The sequence below is a fragment of the Saccopteryx bilineata genome, chromosome 4 (assembly GCF_036850765.1).
Source record: "Saccopteryx bilineata isolate mSacBil1 chromosome 4, mSacBil1_pri_phased_curated, whole genome shotgun sequence".
NCBI classification, from domain to species: domain Eukaryota; kingdom Metazoa; phylum Chordata; class Mammalia; order Chiroptera; family Emballonuridae; genus Saccopteryx; species Saccopteryx bilineata.
Window position 1 is genome coordinate 180199330 of NC_089493.1, and position 25829 is coordinate 180225158.

The following is a 25829-nucleotide window of genomic DNA, read 5'->3' on the forward strand; positions in this document are numbered from 1 at the left end:
GGGGTTCCGTTCTTCCTTTGAGCCCCCAAGATCATGGACTTGGCTGAGTCAGAAATTTCCCTTTTCTTATTATGCACATGCTTGATATTTAACGGGAGTCGGCCTGTGACATTTTTAGCAGACAACAAATCTTCGGACGTCTGACTGTGAGGAAAGGCGTTCACCCTGAGATGGAAGAGACAGAACTGATACAAACTGCAGCGAACACAGTATGTCATCCTGACTGCTTAATGACTCCTGCTACACACATGGTTTTACACGTGTCACCTCTTTTTTTTTTGTCTTTGTTCACGGACAACCAGAAAGAGCAGGAAGTGCAGGAGTTCCACGACTTCCTTTGTGGGCGGAGTCAACCTCAGGGGAAGTTATGGTTCCTTCTTTCTTTCTGTGTCCCCTAACCCCTCTCCTGAGAGCAGAGTTCAGTTACTAGCCTGGTACCTTATACCTGCTGGGCGGGGGGGGGGGGGGGGGGGGGGGGGGGACGACAGTAGTTGTCATGACCTTTAAAATGAAAGTTTCCTTCCTGTTGATCCATTTAATCTGAGATGCACTCTTCTCTACTTTCCAGGCCTGCCAGTTTGTTTAAAATATCTGGTTTTAATGTGACTTCCATTTTTTAAAAAATAATTGATACAGCAAGCCCATGTCTAGATATTGAATTTCAATAAAACCCTGCTACTCATTATAGTTGCTCTTATTCAAGTTTTCAAAGTTGGCATCATCCAGGAGACTAGAGATGCCTTTGAGGCATCTCTACTAATATTCTCAACATGGGGACCAAGCTTAGAATCAGTCTCATCGCCCTGGAATGGGGGTCGGGAACCTATGGCTTGCGAGCCAGATGTGGCTCTTTTGATGGCTCAATCTAGATAGTTTTGGCTTGCAGATAAATCTTTAATAAAAATAATAATAATGTTAAAAATATAAAACATTCTCAGGTATTATAATCCATTCATTTCCTACTGCTCATGTTCATGATTGCGGGTGGCTGGAGCCAATCACAGCTGTCCTCCGGGACAACACCAAATTTTTATTGGATAATGCATAATGTACACAGGTCGTTGTATGGCTCTCATGGAATTACATTTTAAAATGTGTGGCGTTCATGGCTCTCTGAGCCAGAAAGGTTCCCGACCCCTGCCCTGGAACCTCGATTTCAGAGCTAAATCCAGGTAAAGTAGGGAGTAACGCGAGGCCGGTTAGCGTGCCTTTCTCGGCCAGGATGTGATGGGTCCCAGGATTTGAAGTTTAAATCTACAGTAACAGGAAGAAACTCTGTGAGTGCTCCCACTAGTCTGAAATTAGTACCCCAGAAACCAGGTCTTTCCAATATACAGAAACTAACTGAAGTGCATCCCACACATCAGGCCTGGGCCTCAGGGAAGTAACTGTGGGCCTCAGCCTGGGTCCACTAAAGAACTCGTTCTGTAGTACCTGACGTTATTATATAGAAAAGGAAACCCTGAAATAATCCTAGCCTCAAGAATCTCTACCTTTAAAAGAAGCCCCCCTCCAAAAAAAGACAAGAGTATGTGAAGGCCAAATCTCTTCCTACTTATAACTGAGAGAAAGGAAATAACATGGATAAAGCGCCCACAGCTTGCCACTGTCTTTGCTTGGTGACAGACATGTTAAATACGCCCATCCACCTAGGTTGGTTGGTTGTATTTTACAGAAGAGGAGACTGAAGTGCAAAATATTAAATGAGCTGCCCGAAGTCACACAGGGAATAAAGAACAGGCCTGGCCCATGAGAATGGGACTTTTTGATACTAAAGCTGCTATTTCACTGCTCTGTTTAAAAAAAAAAAAAAAAAAAAAGTTTTAAACCAAAAAGTATTGCGTTATTCCCTAAGCTAATATCCTCAGTGTATAATTACTTGTTAAACCGTGCATTTATTCAAGCTACTCCTGCCTCCCCACCCCTTACTCAGCCACTCTGAGATGGTCTTTTTTGCGTTTCCCAGACCTGGTCTCAGTGTCACACGTGTATTGGCTGCAGTGACGCGCAGCTCCTTCATATGGTTGCCCGTTCCAAGGCGCTGTGTGAAGAGAAAGGGGGCTTAGATGATGAAGGATGATTGGCGACCGTTGCCAACACGCTGTGGGCGGAATAAATAGCACACGGCCGTTTATGCTTTTACCAGGGCCTGGTCACTTCCAGGGGTCATCGCGGTTAAATTAGATTTTAATTCTGAAATACTGTTGCTGGAAGTGTGCCCATGGCCCAATTCATATCTCCCGAATAATAGGATTTGAGCCCAAATTGAAAGTGCTCGTCCAGTAAATGAGGACGATGTGCCTTATAACCTTTGGGGACAAGGTTGTGTGTGTGTGTATGTGTGTGTGTATGTGTGTGTGTGTGTGTGTTTTGTTTTAAATGTGAAGAGTTTTACAAGTATTAAAGGTTGTTGCCATGATGCGTATGTCCGACATTCCTGAAAAGCAGAGGTGCTGCTCAGTGAACGTTTTCTCGTTAACTTGAGGTCTCGTTGGCCACACCTTGTAAGCGAAACCCGAGGGATTCATTCTTTCTTGTCCTTTGATGCATCTCTTTGAGTCCAAGAGATGGAGCTTCTTGTTTGTTAACCTCTCTGACACACGTGTGTTGTAGAGAATGTAGGAAAAAGTGAATTACAGCGAGAGCCATTAATCAAATCAAAGCAAATCTCTCAAGCCCCTTCCGTGAGCGTGTGGTATACACACCTCGCAAGAAGCAGCACCCTACTGCCAACTTCTAGTCGCCCTCTTACCAAATTGCCCAACATGTCCACAGGTATCAAGCAGTTAATTTCTCAGTAGCTATGGGAGCCCTGTTTCCAGCAAGGTCACGATTATCCGCATAGCTCATTCTTACATGACTGACCTCACTGTAAACGTAAAGCTGGCATCCTATTCTGGCAAAGATCCAAGGAAAAGTTCTAACTTAATGCCTGAGAGCCCCTGATACTGTCACATAATGGGGTTTCCCTCTCATGGGAAGCAGGAGCATCAGTGGTGCCCACTGTTCCCAAACAAAGGCAAAGAAAGTCTCATGTTCTTTCCAAGAGAATCATTGGTTCACACCTTGAAGGAGCTAGTAGTGGATTTGGAGATTATGTAACATGGGTGAATCCTTTATAAAGGTTTCTTATAACTCAAAGCCATGCTCACTTGCTTTTTGATATACTTTCCTTTCTGTAAACCGGATGTGGGATAAACTTCTCTACCATTGCAGTAGTCAGTCTCCCCCAGAGAAACAAGACCAAGAATGTGTGCGCACGTGTGCATGTATATCAAGAGATTTATTATAAGGAATTGGCTCACAATTATGGAGGCTGACGAGTCTCAAGGTCTGGAGTCAGGAACTCAGGATAGCTGATGATATAGTTCTCACATGAGTTCTAAGGCTTGAGAACCAAGAGCATTGATGTTTAAGTTCTAGTCCAAAGGCCAGGAGGCCGGAGTACCAGAAAGAGCCAATGTTTACATTCAAATTAGGAAAAATTCTCCCGTACTCAAGAGAGTGTCAGCCTTTTTGTACTAGTCAGACCTTCAACTGATTGGATAAGGCCCACCCACTTTGGAGAGGGCAGTCTGCTTTACTGGGTCTCCCAGTTCAAATGCTAATGTCATCCAGACATGCTCTCACCAACACACCCAGACTCATGTTTGTCCAAATGTCTGGTCCCTGCATGGCCCAGTCACATTGACACATAAAACTACCATCACAATTACTATCCCCGCAAAAGTTTAAAAATGGTTGTGATTCAATTTGGTTCACTATGCATTCTTTTTCTCCTATACTGTCTATTCTTCTTGCCCAGAGAATTACCCCGGTTCTGGGTCTCTTAAACTGTCGATACTGATAAAGAGTCCCTTCTTACAGGATGGCTAAAGAGGTATAGGAAATACCTGGCATAATCATTAAATGTGAATAAAAAGTAAATGGAATCCCCTTAATTAGTTTCATTCTCTTAATATTTGGTGATTTGATTCTATGCAGCTAAAATCACTAAAGTACAATCTTGTCCCGAGAGGAAGGCGGCCTCAATTTTGGCAAACCCTGAAACTGCCCTTCCCCTTTCCTTCCCTGCTGAGCTGTTAGCTTTAAGGTCCTGGGTAAGTTCTAATCCCTTCACGTTCTCTTAGAAACTGTCCGGGACAAATGGAGTGGCAGACTTCTTCGGTTTCTTTATACCTGTCCCTTATCTTCCTCCTTCTCCATCCTCTTGACATTGGCAGCTCCGTTATTGACCCTCTTTCTCCTTCATCTGCCACAGCCTCTCCAAGCCCATCAAATCAAATAAGTGCCAAATAGCGTGTAGCAGAGTGTGACGGCCACAGAGGAGAGAAGGTAATCGGAAAAGGAAGGAAGGAGGTGATGGATGTGGGGGATGGGGCGATGGATGGTCCCGTATAGGGTGCTGTTGTGCGAGGCGCCCTGCTAAGCACATCAAATGGGCACGTGCACACACATACACTCTTCCTCCTCCTCAGAGAAGGACACCATGATCCCCATTTATAAATATAAAATGTTCAAGGAAGGTCCGATGACTAGTACGTGATGAGATCTGGACCCCAAAATGGGTCTTTTTGATTTCACAGCTCATGGTCTTGACCACTGTGCTCTGCATATTTGGCGAGGCCGAGGAAGGGGGGGAACACATTCCAAGAAATTATTTAAGTTGAACAAAGTTGTAGATTCTAGTATCACCAAGATCTTCGCCTAGAAAATTAACCTGGGAATCAATTCTAAAGTTGTCAATTCATCCAAGTCAAGTATTATTCAGTATGTTCATGGAAGTCTTGCTAGAATCTATCTAAAGTAAAATGTAAACCAGTTCCCATCATTCCCGTCCTGAGCATAGTCCTGGCATTGATCACATGCAGAGTAAAAACCAGACTCTGCCGCCGCGTCTTCTGCACGGGCTCTATTGATCTGGCCCCTTCTGTCATCCACTGCTGCTCTCTGCCTAATGTGTGGATATGGTGACTTCGCCGTAGTCACAGTGGTCTTCTCAGTGTCCCTCAGATGTGCTAGATCCATTCCCCTCTCCCCCCAGATCTTCCCATGGCTGACACACCTTTCGGAGGGTTCCGCTCAGAGACATCTTGGACCTCCTGTCCAAAGTATGCCCGACCCTGCCCCTCCCTCTCTCCCCCTCTCTCCCTTCCTTCCCTGGCACTGTCTCATTCTCCTTCACGGTGCTGCAGAGCTCTGGCTGTGTAATGCTTCGTAAAAAAGAAAAAAAGACTATGCCGACCTTTGCTCACTGAGCAGATGGGATTCTCCGAGGGTTTCCTGGTCCCCTGTGTTTTGAGAATGCATGCACGTGAACACACGGGAAGAATATTAAGCCTCAGAGGTCCAAGCCAGGAAAGCAGCAATAGAACCTCACCTGTGGGCAACTACTACTTCTCGTTAGTTTAAGGTTAAAGGCAATTGTGGAAACTGGCAGCACACCTGTAGGGCTGAGCTACCTCTGATGCCAGGCTTTGGCAAGCCAGCAAGGACATCAGAACTTGAACAGAGTGGCCAACTTAATAGGTAAGACGGCTCCAGTGCAGGGAGTCCACGTCCTAGCCTTCCTGTTTCCGAATTTATCCCTCGAAACGCTTTTCAAAGGCATCAGAAAGGCACTGGGCCCTTTGAAGCCATAGCTTGAAGACTCATAAAAGACACTGTCGCACACCACTGACTTTTCCTAATAAAAACAGAAGACAGGTAGCTGCCTCGGGGTATAATCCCTGGAGAAAGAATCCGTTTCAGGTGAGATTTTCACAGCGTGCATGTTTAATCTCACTCAGGCCAGAGTGCTTGGTCACCAGGCTTTACCCTGGGGGGAAGCGCCCGCCCAGCAGCAGGACAACCACTGTAGGGATTTAATCTGAGCATTCACCACAGGCCTTATCGTCCTGCCCTTATTTTCTTTTGTGTCGGCTTCAGATGAATGAGTCCCCAGCTTTACCAACAATAGCTCGGGATTCCTGGGCTGGCATTTTTCACCTGGGACAGGGGAAATGCAACTGGCTGCCGTGCTTTGTAACGCAGCTCCTGTTTCCTTCCCTTCCAGCAATCGATCAAGTCCCCGCTGACATCTCTTTTTAAAGGTGGCTTACAGGTTCCTATTGCAGGGCAATGTGCTACCATTGGTTTTGATGCCCAAACCTTCCCCAAATTCAGGTGTGCATTTGGAGTGGCTTTTAAAGGTTATTTTTGTTTGTTGTTTTGTTTTGGGCAGAACTGCCTCATAGCAGCACTCCTGAGTTGTGGGCACCGGGTCCCACAGACAGCTGTCATTTGTTGTTGCCCAGGGAATGTGTCATTCCTGCGCATCATAGAATAGGACTTTTTTTAAGTAGAAAAAACCTTAATGTTGATACCACTCAACCGTCATTATGAGGTGAGAGAGGAAACAGATGCAGAGCAGCAAGACTGGTCCAGGTTTGCCCAGGAGCCAGCCGGAGGGTCGAGGCTGGCACACGAGAGCCATCCTTTTCCCATGATGCCATGGGGCGTGCTTACATTGCCTCGCATGTACTCTTTAAGGATAATCTTTCATTGAAGCCTAGAGGTGTATACAGCCTTCCCCATGTTGATTGGGCTGTTTCTCCAAACGGCCAGCAAGCACAGCTCTGCTCTGGCTAAGTGGTGCCCAGGGAGCGCTGACGTTTCATGCAGACCTGACTCCCTTCGCAAGCTGCACACATGGTTCTCTGTGGCTGACAGCCGACTTTTCATCCAGTCAATCAAAATTTACTGTCTGTCTACTCTGTGTCAGGGATGATGATAGGTGATTGGGATAAAAAAGACATGGGAGATACTGCCCTTGCCTGTGAGGGGCTTTCAATCTAGATAGAGGGGGAGAAAAAAAAATGGGAGAGCATAGTCAAGCATGCCCTGGCTATTACAGTGTCTGCTCCAGATTGATGAATGCTCACATTTCACAGGCCACAGCGTATCTCATGGCCAAAATCTTCATAAGCAAGTGGGAAATACAATCCTCCTTGTCCCCAAAGAGAGAGAGAGAAGCGAAGTGATGGAAATGTTGGCTGCTCTGTCATCCTGCAGGCTGGCTTCACTGTTAAACCTCCAGGCACAGGGAGCGCCGATAAGAGCTAAATCTTTCTTGTCTGAAGTCATTGAGAATTCTGTTGTTGTTACTAGGGGATGTAACCTATCCTCTTTTCACTGATACACATGGATTATCTGATAACTTGCTCATTTTAGAAGATATAATTATTTTTGATTATTTAAGGAAAAATGAGATGTGGAAAGGGCACCAACAAGTTAACTGGTGGAGCCAACATTTAACCCAGGCAGTCTGATTTCAGAACTCATGTTCTTGGCCAGTATACCAAAACACTGTGTGTGCTTGCGCACATGCTTATGTGTGTGTGTGTGTGTGTGTGTGTGTGTGTGTGTGTCTGTTTTCATGTTTCAGTACCTAAGGAAAGGTAGTTAGTTTCAAAGGCCTGAGAAGAATCAAGGAAGGCTTCCCAAAGAAACTGATAGGTGAGCCCTACAGGACAAGGAGGAATAAAGCAGTTGGATAGAGCATTAGGCTTATTGCCTGTGTGTGGGGGGGGGGGGGGGAGGAATCCCACCTCTTTGGCTGATTGGCTCACCCCTCAGGGAAGGTATAAGGCAAGGAATGCTCATCTATATATTACTGCTGGCAACCAGGAAATGCAGCATGCTTCCAATACCATGGTCTTGGATCTATAAATCATTAAAAGCAACTTTATGAGCTGTTATAAAATGTAAGTGGGAAATCACAATGCTGACCCACTGAGACATCAAGCAATTGGACAATTATATAGGTCTTATACCACCTCTCTCCCTCCCTCTCTCCTCTCTCTCTCTTTCTCTCTCTCTCTCTCACACACACACAGTTCTAACCAATCTATGAGCTTTAGCATTATGGTAACTGGGAAGTAACAAGGAAAAGAAAGAAATGTGTTAAATTGGCATCAGTGGTAAATAAAGAAACGATAAATGAAGTTGAGATTCTGTAGTGAGTGACACAAAGGATCAGAAGCTATGACCCAGACAGTGAGGACTGTCACCTCTCTTGCTGTTGTGATAATCATCTAGGCACAGTGGCCCCATATTTAATGCTTCCTGGAAAAGCAGATCACTAGGTACCTTCATAGAATGTCCCACAATTTAAATTATCTTGGTTATAAAACACTTCCTGCATTTCATTGAGCTTCTTCTTCCTTCACCCTACTCCTCCTTCCTGGGGCTTGGTCCAAATAGGAACAGAACACTTGCTAGCGTGTTCCTTTAGTAACGCCACATCGAGTTTAGACAGGCAATAGAGTTGTCTGTTGCTGATACCAGTGGAAATGTGGTTCTTGTACAGTGTCGCATAAAAAGCATTTTATAGGACCCGCATTTGGAGAAGCTTAGGCTGTTGAAGTAAAGATTTATTCAGGGTTGAAGTAGAGGATTGCTCACAGGCTTTCAGTGTCTCATATCCATCTGTCCCACCAAGAAAAAAGTCCAGTCTTGTCTTCATCAGGCCCAGTGTAAAGACCAAAATCCACATATTCTGAACCATGGTTTAGTCCACATCAAAGCTCAGTTCAGTCCAGGCGCTGCTCAAAGCCTGTGCTGGGGAGACCGACCAGGTGCTAGGCCACGCCACATGGGCACAAACAGAGCTAGCATGTGTCTCAACAGGAAGGCAGAGAGCAGGGAAGAAAGGGCCAGATCTCTGTTTATATTTCTGGGCCAGGAAGGACTAACTTTACTTTAAGACAACCAGTCAGTTTCTTTAAAATTTTGTGAGCTTATGATGATTCCTCCCACTAACCAATCAGATCCTTTTTCTAGGCTAGACTGACAAATTGTATCTTGGTTATTTTAAATAATGCTGTGTGAACACGGGGGCGCATATATCTTTTTGATTTAGGGTTTTCTTTTTCTTTGGATAGATACCCAGAAATGGAATTGCTGAATCGTGATGGTTTTGTTTTTAATGTTTTGGACACCCTCCAAACTGTTTCCCAGTTACTTTTCCATCAACAGTATACAGCTCCTTTCCTAGGCATTCTTGACAACACTCATTGTTTCTTGTCTTTTTTGATAATAGTCATTCTGACAGGTGTGAGGTGATGTCTCACTGTGGTTTTGATTTGTTTTTCTTAGTGATCTTAGCATCTTTTCATGTGCCTGTTGGCCATGTGTATGTCTTCTTTGGGGAAAAAAGTCTATTCTGATTCTGTGCCCATTATTCAGTTAAATTGTTTTTGTTATTGAATTGTATGAGTTCTTTATATATATTTTGGATATTAACTCTTTATCAGAGATACGATTTACAAATATCTTCTCCCATTCAATAGGTTGTATTTTCATTTTGTTGATGGTTTCCTTCACTGGGAAGAAGCCTTTTAGTTGGATGTAGTCCCATTTGTTCATTCTTGCTTTTGTTGCCCTTGCCTTTGGAGTTGCATCCACGAAAACTGTGCTGATACCAATATCACGGAACCTGCCGCCTACGTTTTATTCTAGGAATTTTGTGGTTTCAGGTCTTACATTCATGTCTTCCGTCCATTTGTGTATTGTGTATGATGTGCTCCAGGTTCCATTCTTTGACATGTAGCTTTCCAGGGTTTCCAGTACCAGTTACTGACAAGACTGTCCTGTCCCCATTGTACATTCTTTGATCTTTTGCTATAAATTAACTGACCATATATCTTTGTGGCTCAATTCACTATAGCAGAAGTGACCATTTATATTGAAAGAAGGCAAGTCAGTACAATCTCAAGATCTTTAACACTCTGATATAGTAGGTCTCAACTTTTTTTAAATTATGCTCCTGAGAGCATTTTTAGATTTTTTAAAAATCATAATTGTTCCACCCAATGAAATTTTAATACTGTAGTCCTACTGTGTACATACTTTATGCATAAGCCTATTTGTGCTTTATACATAAAAAGAGCACAGTTTTCTTTTCCCACATTCCCCCAGTCACCATTGTGTGCCCGCGGGGGGCTGTATCACACTAGTTGAGAATGCATGCTCTAATATATTGGCATCTACCCGGGGAACAGGCCTAGGTTTTATTATTTTTGTAATCCCACAATACCTGTCAAAGTGCAGCCACTGACATTGAAGCAATTCTGTCACCAAGCATTTGCTGAGTGCATAGTAGGAGCTGAGCAGTTCTCTAGGAACTGAAACTATAACAAACAAAAACCCTATCCCTCATGAAGCTTACCTTCTAAAACAATCTGTGTATCAATAAAATCGTTTCACTCTTTAATCAAAGGTATGTAATGCCTGCCATTAAAACTGCTCCAGCCAGAGAGTGTCTGGAGACTGCTCGGTAAAATAGGACTTGGCTTTATGTCAAGCTTGAAAACGTGCTGACGGAATTAAAAACCTGTTTCATGCTGATGTGGCAGGAAAATAGGACAAAGGAAGAAACAATACTTCCTTTAAATCAGCGTAATACTATCCCCAACCCCAGCCCATGGGGCCCAGCCGGACATCCACAGCACTCTGGGTTATCAGGATGGCCCTATGTTTTGCTAGCACCAGAGGGAAGGCTCCTGGGGACACCGTCACTGTCTTTCATTGGCAGTGGCTAAGAGACCTATGGCCCCACCCACCTGGTCCCTGTAGGTCTGGAAAAGAGACCTCTCTGCCACTGCTGGGGAAGGGACACTTTGGAGAGTCTGGAGTCCGTTTCCTTCCAGGTCCTCACGCCTCCTCAGGGACACTGCTGAGACAGTGGTCTCTAGAACACCTGGGAGTCACAGATCTCTTTTCCACCCCCACCACCTCAGTTGGCAAATGTCTCCTCTTCCTCTTCTTGCCTCCCTTCCCAGCTCACCTGACATGAGCCGTTCAATGAGAGTTACCTTTTATGGCAGGTAAAGAACCTCCACCACTTTCGGGCTGCTTCCGCTCCTCTGCTCCCAGAGTATCTGAGCCATGTGATTACACAGCCTGGGAACCTGTTTGAAATGGTGATGCAAAGGGCCGGGGGTTGTCAGCAGGGGCGATATGAACAAGGAAACAAATTAATGTTTCAGTCTATGGTCCTGCCACTCGGAAGTCCCTTTATTTATTCCACGTGCACCTTATAAAGAACTGTCCATTAGCTACACTCAGCTTGCCAGTCTGGACCAGATGAAGAGCAAATGCCATAACTCTTGGACTAGACTGGAGAGAAATTCCCTACCTTCTACTCCTCTGCCCTTGCCCCTCGGTCCTACTGCCCCCGAAAAACCTTACAGAGGGCTGCCCTAAAGTAGACTGGGTAAAGAGTGAGGCTTGCGTGAAAACTCCTACCTGCCAGGCATGGGGGCAGGCACTGGAGATAGCACAGAGTGTGGAACAGCGCAGTCTGTCCCCTCACTGTGATGACAATGGGATCCTGGCCTCCCACTAGTGCTGTCCCTGTGCACTTTATAGACTCTGGGACCATTCACTGGACAGTGCTGGCTCCGTCCAAGCCCAGCGATCTTGCTGCTAGAATTTTCATGCTTTCCTTTAAGCATATTGACGTTTTGCCTTTAGTGGAGGGGCAAAAATGGTCCGTTGCTTTCTAATTACTTTGGAAATAACTCCTAGATGCCTCTTACCAGGAGGGAAGTTTTGCTTCAAAACTGACCTAAAGCCTTACTAATATCCACAGCGTCTTATGCAGTTCAAGGTGAAATGGTTTAAATGAGGCTATTCTCAAGCTGTTCTGATGTGTATCAAATCCAGTGTGATTGTTACAAGGGGATAAAGGAGACTCTCTAATGAGGGAACACACCAGTTGGCTCCTCTAATCTGCTTTTGTATTATGTTTTGGAAATAGAAGCCATTAATGAAAATTTACATGGATAGGCCTTTCCCACCATATACCTTCCAGCAGAACTGAGGACTGACGAGGGGACTGGAAAAAGAAAGGGATGAGGCACAAGACTAGGGAGAAGGAATAGATGAAAGGAATGATGGAGATTTGCCTTGTCCAGTTTGTAGTGAGCTCTCTAACAAATCAGGGATTTCAGCGAAGGTTCAGTTGCTATTGCAAAGGAGTTAAATGACTCTCAGGTTTTTCAGTGGTGGAGCGTCGGCCTGACGTGCAGGAGTCCCGGGTTCGATTCCCGGCCAGGGCACATAGGAGAGGCGCCCATTTGCTTCTCCACCCCTCCCCCTCTCCTTTCTCTCTTTCTCTCTCTTCCCCTCCCGCAGCGAGGCTCCATTGGAGCAAAGAGGGCCCGGGCGCTGGGGATGGCTCTGTGGCCTCTGCCTCAGGCGCTAGAATGGCTCTGGACACAACAGAGCGACGCCCCAGAGGGGCAAAGCATTGCCCCCTGGTGGGCATGCCAGGTGGATCCCAGTCGGTCACATGCAGGAGTCTGTCTGACTGCCCCCGTTTCCAGCTTCGGAAAAATGAAAAAAAAAAAAAAATGACTGTCAGATTAAAGAATTGTTTCTCAAACTTGAATCATTCTGGTACCTCTTTTACTATTCTTCTCTGGCTCTGTGCCACCTGCGGGGTAAACTGTCTCAGAGGACAGAACTGAGAGGGACTTTTTGGTTTCATGACTCTCCATGGCTCACCTCACACATTCCAGCTGACCTTCCCCATCTGGGGTTCTGCATCAGCAGATTCAACAATCCATGGATTGAAAATATGTGGGAAAAAATATTACCTGTTTCTGACACATGTATGTAATCAGGCCTACCATGATTGTGTCTGGCTGAACACGTACAGACTCTTTCTTGTCATTAGTCCATTTTATACAAGGGACTTGAGCATGGATTTCGGCATCCCTGGGGCACATGGCGCTGTGAGCAGACCCCCATGGGTACCAAGGGACTCCTGTATGCACCGAGTAGTCTTTCCAGAAATAGCAGGGGATTCATTCTGCTCATGTTCCTGAGCATGGGAGGCATTTAGGTTGTAATAAGAAGCCTCTAGACCCAGGAAGATCAAATAAAGAATGGGTGATGTTTGCCTTGAGGTTGAAGAAGTCACACTCTACTGTTGCTGAGTACGCTCACCAAATAAGTGAAAATCAAAGAGGCATTAGGAAATCTAGCAGAGAGCTTAAAGACATGGCTTTTGCATATACTCAATCTGGTTGGAATAATGACTAAGAGTACATCGTCTGGGAGGAAATTGGAAGGACTTAGGTTCAAATCCCTGATTCTGTCATTGATTAGCTATGTGATATCATGAAAGTTACTTACCAATAAGTTTTCTCTCATGTATAATATAAAAATTAATGTCTATCTCATAGGGTGATTGAGAAGATGACATGAGGTTATGTGAACAGCCCTTCATATAAAATGCTGTAGATTCTTTATAAATGCTGATTTTTAAAAGAAATCAGTGATGAGAACTTTATTTATAAACTTTAGAGTTCTTTAAAATTACAATTGGTATTTATAGAAAATCAGAAATTACAGATAAAAGATAATAGAAATTACTTATATACCGTTCATACAAAGATATTTATTATTAACTTTTAAGTAGATTTTCTTCTATAACTTTTCCTGTTATGTGCACTTATATGTATGTATATATGTCTATGAATGTATATATAGTGATAGAATATCACTATATATAGAATATATAGAATATATGTATATAAAGTATACATGTTTATATATTTGCTTAATTGTTTTCCTTAATAATGGGTAATAAACATTTATCTATGTTCTTAAATATATATTTCTTCATAAGAGCTACCTAGTATTCTATTATAGCATATGTAATTGCCCTTTTAACATGAAATGTTTAGTGTCTGTTATTATTGTTTTTTATAACTTGACAACTCTGTTTCACATGTCTATAGCCATATGCTTTCACATTTATGTAATTATCCCCCTGCGACATGATAGTTTTCAGTAATATTAAAGAAAGTGAGATAAAGTACAGGAAGCAGAGGGCGCATTGATCAGGACATACTGAGTTGTCCGTAAATGTCAAGGATAGAAGACCTACGTATGTACTGTAGGGGGGGAGGGAGAAGTGTTTGGGTGGGTTTTGCTTTTCATTTTTTCTTTTTATTGTGGATTATCCAGGCGTGGCCAACAGTTTTTGCCCCCGGGCCAGATTAGAATGAAAACTTTTTTCACCGGCCGGACAAAATATTAAAGTTAATAAATGTTAAATACAAAAACGATTCATGTAAGCAAACAGAATTTTATTAAGTAATTTGTTTATGAATAAATATAAGTAATTTAGGAAAAATGAAGAATAAACATCATTAAAATGTCTATATTACCCAAAGAAATTTATAAATTCAATGCAATACTATTTAAAATACCAATGAGATACTTTAAAGATATAGATCACATATTCCAAAAATTTATATGAAACCAAAAAAGAACACGAATAGCCTCAGCAATCTTTAAAAAAATAAATAAAGTGGGAGGTATCACACTTCCTGATATCAAGTTATACTACAAGGCCATTGAACTCAAAACAGCCTGGTACTGGCATAAGAACAGGCATGTAGATCAATGGAGCAGAACAGAGAACCCAGAAATAAACCCACAGCTCTATGTACAACTGATATTTGACAAAGGAGGTAAGAGCTTACAATGGAGTAAAGACAGCCTCTTTAATAAATGGTGTTGGTAAAATTGGACAGCTACCTGCAAAAAAAAATGAAACTACACCACCAACTTACACCATTCACAAAAATAAACTCAAAATGGATAAAAGACTTAAATGTAAGTCGTGAAACCATAAGCATCTTAGAAGAAAACATAGGCAGTAAGCTCTCCGACATCTCTCGGAGCAATATATTTACCGATTTATCTCCACGGGCAAGTGAAATAAAAGACAGTATAAACAAATAGGACTATATCAAACTAAAAAGCTTTTGCACAGCTAAAGACAATAAGAACAGAATAAAAAGACAAACTACACAATGGGAGAACATATTTAACAATACGTCTGATAAGGGGTTAATAACCAAAATTTATAAAGAACTTGTAAATCTGAACACCAGGAAGACAAACAATCCAATCAAAAATGGGCGAAAGAAATGAATAGACACTTCTCCAAAGAGGACATACAGATGGCCAATAGGCATATGAAAAAATGCTCAACATCACTAATCATTAGAGAAATGCAAATTAAAACCACAATGAGATATCACCTCACACCAGTCAGAATGGCGCTCATCAACAAAACAACACAGAATAAGTGCTGGCAAGGATGTGGAGAAAAGGGAACCCTCCTGCACTGCTGGTGGGAATGCAGACTGGTGCAGCCACTGGGGCAAACAGTATGGAGATTCATCAAAAAACTGAAAATCGAACTGCCTTTTGACCCAGCTATCCCACTGTTAGGAATATACCCTAAGAACACCATAGAACTGTTCCACAAGGAGAAATGCACCCCCATGTTTATGGCAGCATTGTTCACAATAGCGAAGATCTGGAAACAGCCCAAGTGTCTGTCAGTGGACAAGTGGATTAAAAAGCTTTGGTACATATATACTATGGAATACTACTCAGCCATAAGAAATGATGATATCGGATCATTTAAAATATGTATTTCCTATGGCTTTAGGCAATTCCTGTGTTTTGGTTGTTCGACCCCCGCTGGGGTCACAACCCACAGGTTGGGAACAGCTGATTTACAATAACATGGATGGACCTTGATAACATTATATGGAGTGAAATAAGTAAATCAGAAAAAACTAAGAACTATATGAATCCGTACATAGATGAGACGTAACAATGAGGCTCAGAGACATGGACAAGAATGTGATGGTAACAGGGGTGGGGAGGAGGGGAGGAAGGAGAGGGAGGGGTGGGGGGAGGGGAGGGTCACAAGAAAACCAGATAGAAGGTGACAGAAGACAATCTGACTTTGGGTGAGGGGTATGCAACATAATCAAATGTCAAAATAATCTGAAGATGTTTTCTCTGAACATATGTACCCTAATTTATCAATATTACCTCATTAAAATTAATAAAAAAAAGAATAAAGTATTTAAGAACGAAAAAAGAATTCGTGTAAGCAAACAATTTTATTATGTAATTTGTTTATGAATAAATGTAAGTAATTTAGTATAACAAATTAACAAAAAAACTAATGTGACGTGTTGAGGTGCTTTGCATCGCCTATTTTTTTTTAATATCTGGCTCTATACTTGTAGTAGCTATTCTTAACATATCATCCAAATATAAATCATTCAATCTTGATCTTGTACTTTTATTTAGATTCATTAAAGATAAAATTTGTTCACAAATATAAACTGAGCTGGATTACTAAATATTCCTTGGCAAGTTTTTTAAAATTTCCGTATTTCCCATTACTCATTTGCTTATAATAATTGCACAGAGTCAAAAGTTGTAAATCTTTATAATGAAATTTTTTTAAAAAATAAAGAAGTATTGCGAATCCATTCAACCAATTATTGGAAGTTAACCCTAGATTAGTCACACGCGCAATTCTTTTGTGCGTATCACTATCTTCTTAAATATCTCGATTTCTAATAATCAAAGACACTTCCGCTTCTGAGTTGCTGAGATTTTAACTTTCATTGTTGTATGATGGTTAGATCTCGTAGTTTATGTATAATTATTTAAAAGTACCACTTATTTCATTTCCACAGTGCATCGTGTGGAGAATATTAAAAATTTAATCGCGGGCCACATTAACTCATTACACCAGCCGGATTCGGCCCACGGGTCGTATGTTGGCCGTGCCTGGGATTGTCCCTCCTGCTGGTGTGATGTGAGCATGCCCTCCAGCCTGTTGCCGCTCACACCGGGTTTGAATGCCCAGTCTGGAGCGCTCTTGGCAGAGCAGTCTCCACAAGCAGCAAAAATAGAAACGTACAGATGGCATGCTACCCATGAAAGAACAATATTGCCCTGAAAGATGAGTTCTCGTCCACAGCCCGCAGTGCTGCTCTGACGGAGGGGTGGGGAGAGTGCCCGTTCTGTACTCAGTTATTCACCACCCCCACCCCTGCCATGTGGCGTCTGTACTGAACGTGTGGAGGTGCCAGCTGGACTCGAGGGAGACGGTGCCGCGGTCTGAGCCGAGGGTGGAATGGGCTGGGTGGAGACTGTGGTGAACTCAAGAGCACAGTTCAGGCAGCCCGGGACGGCTGCTCACCTGCCGCTGAGGGCACACGGTAGCTCAGACTTGTCAGGAACTTTGTTCTTCACAAGAAGCCATAAACCTGGATTGCTTTTATCCAAATCATTCTATTTCCTCATGTTATTGGAAAATAGGAAAATTTTAAAAGCATTTACATTTGATTGTGTGTGTGTGTATGTATGATTTATTTTCTTAAGATGAGTTTCTAGCTGGCTGCCTGCGGATCTTGGGACTTGTCAGCCAGCCTTCATAATTGCATAAACCAATTCCTTAAATTAAATGAATGAGAGTATGTGTGTGTGTGTGTGTGTGTGTTTGTGTGTGTGGACATATGTGCACATGCGCACACACACAATCTCACACACACACACAAACACACACACACACACACACACACTGTTTCTGTTGGTTCTATTTCTCTGGAGAACCTGCACTGAGAGGGGAGACCATGGCAGGACCAGAAAAGATCCTAAACTTTTTTGACTATCTCTTGTTCTGTAGATTTGACTTTGGTACTATATAAATAGTTTACAAATCCATACAAATGTTAGATTTTTTTAAAAAAAGCGGTCATGAAAAACTCAAAGGAGAAATAAAAAAGAAACAATTACGCCTCATTAACACCAAGTTCGTGGCATAACTGCACAGAATGGAGCTATTTCAAGTGACTTTGAAACCCAGGAATGTCGCTGTAATTTTCTAGTAGGATATAGTTTTTAAATACTTTTAAAAGACAAATTTTGAATTTTTTTTTAATCATAGTGTTACTATGGCAGTGGTATTCGTGTTCTGAAACTGTCCTGTGTATACTGTAGGTTAAATCAAATGATCATGGCCCTGGCTGGTGGCTCAGTGGCTCGAGTATTGTCCTGGCATATGGAACCTTAAGGGTTTGATTCCAGGTTAGGGTACACAGTTGAGAAGCAACCATCTGCTTCTCTCTCCCTCCATCTCCCCTTTCTCTGTCTCTTCTCTTCCCACAACCAGTGGCACAATTGGTTTGAGTGTGGCTCTGGGCACTGAGAATAGCTTGATTGATCCCTGAGTGAGCCTCAGGTGCTAAAAATAGCTCAGAACTCAAGCATCGGTCCCAGACAGGGTTGCTAGTGGATTTAGATGGGGGAACATACAGAAGGAAGTCTGCCTCACAATTTCCCCTCCACTCACCCCCCCCAAAAGTGAGTATCATGGCTGTGGTATTGAGAACATGCATTGTTAGTATGGAATAAAGGTAATAACATTGTAAGATCTATTAACTTAGATGAAAACCTTCAAATCCTGATTTGAACTGAAGTTTCATGTGAACTCATGGTGTTTTTTATTTAAAAACACCACTTATTTCTAGCTCTGTCCTTGGGAACCAGGGCCAATTCAGTAGCAGTGAGCATTGTCATCTTTAAATACCAGTTCCCGTCAGAATGAACCAGGGCTTTCTACTAACAATGGCCGCCTCTAGGCCTGGGGCTGTGCACGTGTAAGGCAACCCTGGAACAGCTTGTCATACCAGAAGCTATGGGCCATTAAAGACTACCAGGTGACATTAAAAGGACTCAGGAGTCAACTGGAAGAAACCTCCACTGAGCAAGGATAAGACAGTGAGAATATCAGTCCAGGTAAAAACTATCCTGAAGTGAAACAAATGAAAATATTCATTGTGGTATTTGTTTGTTTATTAATACAAGCGAAAGTTTATTTAGAAAGTCACACAGGTAGAAGGGACAAGTTACAGAGGCAAAATAAGGGCTCTTGGAGCTCAAGAGCGAGAAAGACAGAGAAAAACATAGGAATGTGTAAGAACTAAAAATGTCATTCATCATCTTTGGAGGATCTTAAGTAAGCAAATTAATATTTTGAAGATCAATAAATAAAGTAGGAAAAACTCAACATCTGTCAAGCTCCAACATAAACTATAATTTAGGGTAAATGTATAGTTGTTGACATGCAATGTCTCTTGAAAGAACATGGTAGCTAACAAACTCAGAAGAAATTATGGAAATATTTTATCACCCATTTTAAATTGCTAGTGAAATTATGGATCCTCCTGGCAAAGATCACCAATGGCTGATGACACTACAGCAAAAAACATCACATGCCTCTTGATAGAGTGACACCACATGTGATAGGCAGAAAAATGCCCTCAACTTCAAACATGTCAGTGTCCTAATCTCAGAACCCGTGAATATGGTACATTACATGGCAAGGGGAGATTAAGGCTACAGATGAAATTATGGTTGCTAATAGGTGATCTTAAAACTGGAAGATTATTCTGGATTATCCAGGTGTGGATGAGGGAGACAGGAGACTGTCCAGAGTGGCTAGATGTAAGAAAAATGCAACCAGCCATTGCTGACTTTGAAGGTGGAGGGGGCCACAAGGCCAGGGATGTGGGCAGCCTCGAGAAGCTAGAAAAAATCAAGGAATTCTCCCCTAAAGCCTCCAGAAAGAAATGCAGCAGCCTGCTGACACCTTGATTTTAGTCTTTCAAGTGCTGGGGCAGACTTCTAACATACAGAACTGTAAGAGGTGACGTCTGTGTTGTCTTAAGCCCTTGAGTTTGTGGTTATTTGTGATGGTAGCAATAGAAAACTACGATACTCCGTTTCCTGGGATGCATTCTTTCTAGAACACTGAGTCTGAATCTGATTAAGCCTCTTGATTTAACTACCAATTTACAGGAAATGTGAGGCACAGGGGAGCACATGATATGAAATTATGGTAATCAGCAAGATCTAAACTTTGGGCAATGCTGTTAGAAAAATGATACATTTAATTTATCAAATCTGTGTGTGTGTGTGTGTGTGTGTGTGTGTGTGTGTGTGTGTGTGTTTATGTGAATGAAACTGACTTAGGAGATTTTAGGAGATGACCTAGCATTTCATGTATCAACCAATGGTATTATATAGAACTTGATTCAAATAAACAAAGAGGTAAAATAAATATCCATGAAGCCCAAACACTGACACTTGATATTTGACGATGTGGGTTTTTTTTTCAGTGTGGTAATGATATTATGGTTAATTTTAAATAAAGGAGGGGTGGTGTGGTGACTGTTATAGATAACAATAAACATAAATTGATAATTGTTGATTGCATAAATATTTGCTTTTTATTCTTTCTACTCTTGTATATGTTTTAATATTTCTATAATAAACTATTAGTAAAAGGGTTAGTTTCTAATTTGACTGCTTAAATGCGTAGTGAGCCACACAGACCATGTCCAAAGGCTGGATTTGACCAACAGACTGCCAGTTTGTGGTTTCTGCATTGAGTTTCAGGATCTTCCCCTTTAACCTGGGGGATCGCCCTCTTCTCTCTTCTGACTCATCTCATGCCTGCGTTCTTTCTGCAGTGCCTAGAGGAAAGGGCATCCTTCAACTGGGCATGTGAATGACGGGACATTGCAGATTGCTTGGAATAGAATTTCCTTACAATAAGTGAGCAAAGAGGGCAGTATACATAATTGCACTGAACTGTGCCTCCTAGTACTTTATGTCTTTGTTTGGACCCAACCTTCCTCATTATACTCTCTTATAAAAAAGGGGGGGGCAAACCTTTGTTTCAATATTTGAAAGCCTCAGGTATTTTGAAATGTTGACTAATTGCATTTTCCTGTTATCTCTGTGCCTCTCTTTCAGGATGGAATGGGAAATTTGAGAATCACAGAAAAAGGTCTAAAGCTAGAAGGAGACTCAGAATTCTTGCAGCCTCTCTACGCCAAAGAAATCCAGTCCCGGCCAGTAAGTTTCTGCTGAGAGAAGGAATTATTGTTCCTTTGGTGTCTATGTGGGGACAGCTACCCTGCCATCAGCTGAGTATGAAGGGTGGCGTGGGAGGTGATCATATTGGTAATGAGATGCGTTCGAATCTGAAGTCTTGAGTGTAATCCCAGCTCAGTTAAAGAACTGACCCTTGGAAAAGTAGTACATGCGAAGCCGCATAGTTATGAAGCGGCAGGGAGAGGATTTCCACTCGGAATGGTAATGCTGATGCTTTCTTGTTAACCAGTCCCGTCAGTCAGTTTTTTCTCTCCTTCTTTCTCGTTTGCCATGACAGAAGTGATTCCTAGATGCCTGGTTTTTATCAGCCAATCTTATCAAAATTAATTTTTGTTCGTGAGTGATTTTTTTGGTTGGTTTCTGTTTCTTTGTTTTTTGTGGTTTGTTTTTTTTTTTTGTCTTTTGTTGGGTGGTGGAACGCGCTGGTTAGAAGGGATTATTACTACATTGGCTTTGCCTGGATTGATCCCTGTCCACCTGCAAGCGAAGAGGAACGAAAAAGTTCCCCGAAGTGTCTTTTGCATCGTGTGCGTTGATTTGCATAATTAATAAAATTCAGCACCTGGATGCAGTGGGCAATTTTACCTGAATACAGTCTAAACTATTGGGCTGTATGAAGCTCAGAGCAACTACTGAATTGCCAAGACATGTCTTTCCTTGTGTGCCTAGTAAAAGAGAGGAAACATGATATTAAAATTATCAGAAGGAGCAAATCAGTGTATCCACCCAGTGATTATAAAATTTAACTGAAACGCACGGCATACTGGCTTGGGCACTTAAAGTAGCAAGAGTACTGTAAAACGGACCCATTGTCTCTGGGGAAGCTGGATCCTAGAAGGAGGAATAAGATGAAACCATGAGGAGGTGACGGTGGCAATTCTGTTTGGACTGAATGGAGACAGTTGATTTCGAGCATTTCAGAAATACCTGGTTTATGAGTTGCTCTTGATCTCTGCATCTCTCATCTTGCCAAGTTGGTTAGTTTAAACATCGATTTGCATTACTAGTTGCATGTTAGATTAATAATTTTATCTAGATTAAACTAGTTAACACACTAGTTTGGATGGGCCATTTTTTCACTAACGGTATTGGCCAGATAGTAAAAATTTTAGATTTTATTTTCTTTTTTACAACCTTTCAAATATGAAAACTCGAGGGACACCAAAAATAGGCTAAAGACTGTAGTTTGCCAGTTTCTCTAACCTATATTAGTGATATTTTTTATAAATATATAAATGGTCTGGCTAGATTGAGTGTGGTCCAGGAGAGCAGATTTTAAGGTCATAGAATAGTTCATATGTGTTGAGTAAAATATCTTGAAATGTGGATAATGTGGTGTGGAACTAGATCCCTATGAGTGAGTTGGAAAACGTGTTTTAGACTTAGAAAAGGGCATCTGGTGTAGCTCAGACTCACGGCAAGGATTGGACTTTCAGCAAATGTTTCAGCCAGCCTTCCAGAAAAGAGTCTTCAGACCACAACTCAAAGATATACTTAATTGGAAGATTAAAAAATAATGATGATGTCAAAAAATTATTTTAATACAAAAAAAAAACAACCCAGTGAGTTACATTGAATGCTTTCAAATAACCATTTAAAGAAAATAAAGTGTTAAAATTCAGTTTTTTCATGTCCTTAAGAAAGCATTTTTCCTTTCAAAAACACAGTAAATAAAGCTTTTTAGCCTTATGTTTCTTTTAAAAAAATAAATATCTTCCAACTGAAGAAAATAGTATATATGCATACACATATGTATATATAATAAATGCAATCATTAAGTCCTGTGAGCTCTACCCAAAACACGTGCCCAGTCCGTCTGTTCACCATTACATGCCACCGCCAGTTCAAGCCACCATCCTCTCTTACTGTATCGCTGAAGTAGTCTCCCCTCTCTCTGCTGCCATTTACTCTTAGCCAAGATGATCCAAATTGCAGCTGAAGTAGTCTTTTCAAAATGTCAAGACACTCCACCCCTTTGCAAAAGACTCTCCATTGGCTTCCCTTGCACCTGAAATAAAATGGAAACTTCTCACTAGAGTCTATAAAATTCTGTACAAGATGTTTTCTCATGCAAGGCTCTTTCTGGTCGGCCTGGTCTCAGTTCAAATATCACCATGTTAGAAAGACCCCTGTCATTCAATCCATTTAGCATAACAGCTATGTATAGACAGCACCCTGCTTCTCCCCTCTCCCACCCCATAACTGTCATTATTTGCCATTCTTATTTGCTTAAGAATATAAATTTGGAAGAGCAAGAGATGGTCTGGATTTTCTCTACTACATTCCTCAGCCCTGTTGCTAAATCTATGGCACGTCATATGTGCTCAGTAGATATTTGTGTAATCAAGTAATGAATCATTAAAAATGAAAGCATCCCTTAAATTTATCTTGCAGGAGCAAGCACTGCTAACAATTTACTGTATTTTTTTCTGCCATCTACCATGAGTATATATCAGATGTCCCCAAATTATGGCCCACAGGCTGCATGCAGCCCCCTGAGGCCATTTATCTGGCCCCCCGCCGCACTTCCTGAAGGGACACCTCTTTCACTGGTGGTCAGTGAGAGGAGCACTGTATGTGGCAGCCCTCCAATGGTCTGAGGGACAGTGAACTAGCCCCCTGTGTAAAAAGTTTGGGGACCCCTGGTATGTGTGTGTGTGTGTGTGTGTGTGTGTGTGTATATATATATATATATTTTAACAAAACCATGCTTTGCATGCTATGCTGTACTTTTTTCCTTTAGATAATATAGTAACAGTAAATATATCTAGATAATATTTAAAAATTCAAGAGCTTTTTGAGCTATGACTGATATGGAATAAATGACACATATTTCAAGTATGCAATCTGCTAAGTATTCACATATGTATGTACTTGTGACATCATCACCACGGTTGAGATCATGAGCATGTGTCACCCCAAAGCATTTCTCCAGGCCTTCATCCTGCAGTACCCGCCCTACTTCCCTCACCCTACCCCAAGCAACCGCTGGTCCGCTTTCTGTCCTAGACATTTTCTCGCATTTCTTAGAACTTCCTATCAACAGAATCAGACAGTTTGCCTATCTGAGTAATTTTAAGAATAAATGGTGTATGTCATTCTATCAACAACCTTTGTTAACCATCTCTTGTTTTTGCCTGCAGTCGGACTTGTCCTGGTTGGGCTGGGGAGAGAGATTAGAAGGGGCTCAGGGCATAGACCTTGACTAGTTTCCTTTTAGATGGCATCAGACCACAGAGAAGGGACTGCAGAATAACATAACATACGGGCATGACAACAAAGGTGGGTTAGTCTCATTTCGAATTGTCACAAAAAGTGAAAACATACATGTTGTATCAGAAAGATAAAAGAGTTAACACTAGAAGTTGGTGACTTAGTTTATAGGGCTCTGCTTCCCTCAAGCACAGAGATAATTGCCAAAACTGGGCTTCTGGTAGCAAAGGAGGTCTTGGGAATGACTGTTGGGCAGACAGTCGAATTCACTGTACTTGCTGAATCATAACCCCACGGATGCTCCTGTGCATCTCACGTGTAGCAGCTTTCCATTCCCCACCGGGCATCTTCAGCTTCTTGGGTTTTCTGATGTACCTAACCATTGCTGCTAGACCCCTGGAAGGCTCTTCCCTGCAGAATCACCTGCAATATCATTTCTCCGTAGTTTCATGGCTGCTTCTATTGTTTAGGATGCCTCCTGGTTTCTCAGGGTCTAGTTGACCAAGATGACTCAGCCCCCCTGGGTGAGGATAACTAATAAAGCAGCACTTGACTTCATTTTGATTTTTTGTTTCATTGATACGAGAGGAACTGGGATTGGTTAAGCAGTCCACACAATGTGTCATGCTATATCCGATTTCATTACTGAAGGTTGCAACCCTGGTAAAGTCACGACAAATTGATTGGCGTGATAGTAATCACTTCGGAAGATAAATTGATCAGAACGTTCACTTCTATAAAAACTTCCCCCTGGCCCTGGCCGGTTGGCTCAGCGGTAGAGCGTCGGCCTAGCGTGCGGAGGACCCGGGTTCGATTCCTGGCCAGGGCACACAGGAGAAGCGCCCATTTGCTTCTCCACCCCTCCGTCGCGCTTTCCTCTCTGTCTCTCTCTTCCCCTCCCGCAGCCAAGGCTCCATTGGAGCAAAAGATGGCCTGGGCGCTGGGGATGGCTCTGTGGCCTCTGCCTCAGGCGCTAGAGTGGCTCTGGTCGCAATATGGCGACGCCCAGGATGGGCAGAGCATCGCCCCCTGGTGGGCAGAGCGTCGCCCCCTGGTGGGCGTGCCGGGTGGATCCCGGTCGGGCGCATGCGGGAGTCTGTCTGACTGTCTCTCCCTGTTTCCAGCTTCAGAAAAATGCCAAAAAAAAAAAAAAAAAAAAAAAAACAACTTCCCCCTGGGAATACAAAGAAAACCCGGGACCTTCTTGTGTTAGCTATGGGATGCATAGCGTTTAAGGGATAAAGTATCGTGCCACACAGAAAATAGATTGGAAAAGGACACACACTGAATTAACTGTTCTTCCGTCACATCCGAAAACCAGCCTGTCCCTACAATTACCACTTGAATGCATTATGACAGAAATCTGTAAATTTAAGGGTTATAATGCCCAAAAAATCTATTTAAATCCCCATTTTAGTGTGATGGGCATCTTGTTAATTGCTAAATACAACTATACTTTTTTTTTTTTTTGGAAGGAGCTACTGGTAGATAGATTGAATGAAGGAATACTGAGGAGACATTTTATCTCAAAGTATCATTCTGGACAAAAGTGGCAGCCTCATACTCATCCAGAGGGGCTTACTACCTTGCTTCCCACCATGCTGGAACTAGATGGCACTTTCGCGTACTGGACATAAAGTGATAAGGGAAAGGGAATGAGAGGTTATTGTACCTTACTTGCCAGGCCTGCAGCCATGGGGAAGTTGCACAGTGGGTTTTGGTCCTTACTCACTTCAAATGACACTTGAGGGCGGGTATCGGATCCTACCATT

General features: G+C 42.4%; 1 protein-coding gene across 4 annotated transcripts in view; it reads left to right on the forward strand.

Moving 5' to 3' along the window:
• The window catches only part of SGCD (sarcoglycan delta), a 381422-nt gene that overhangs the window by 150394 nt on the left and 205199 nt on the right, over window positions 1–25829 (forward strand). For all 4 annotated transcript variants that reach the window (XR_010731067.1, XM_066273104.1, XM_066273105.1 and 1 more), the window contains exon 3: window positions 20704–20805. Coding sequence is in view for 3 of the 4 variants with exons in the window: in XM_066273104.1 (XP_066129201.1) it covers window positions 20704–20805 (102 nt within the window). In the remaining variant the exon portion in view is untranslated. The remainder of the gene's footprint in view (window positions 1–20703; window positions 20806–25829) is intronic.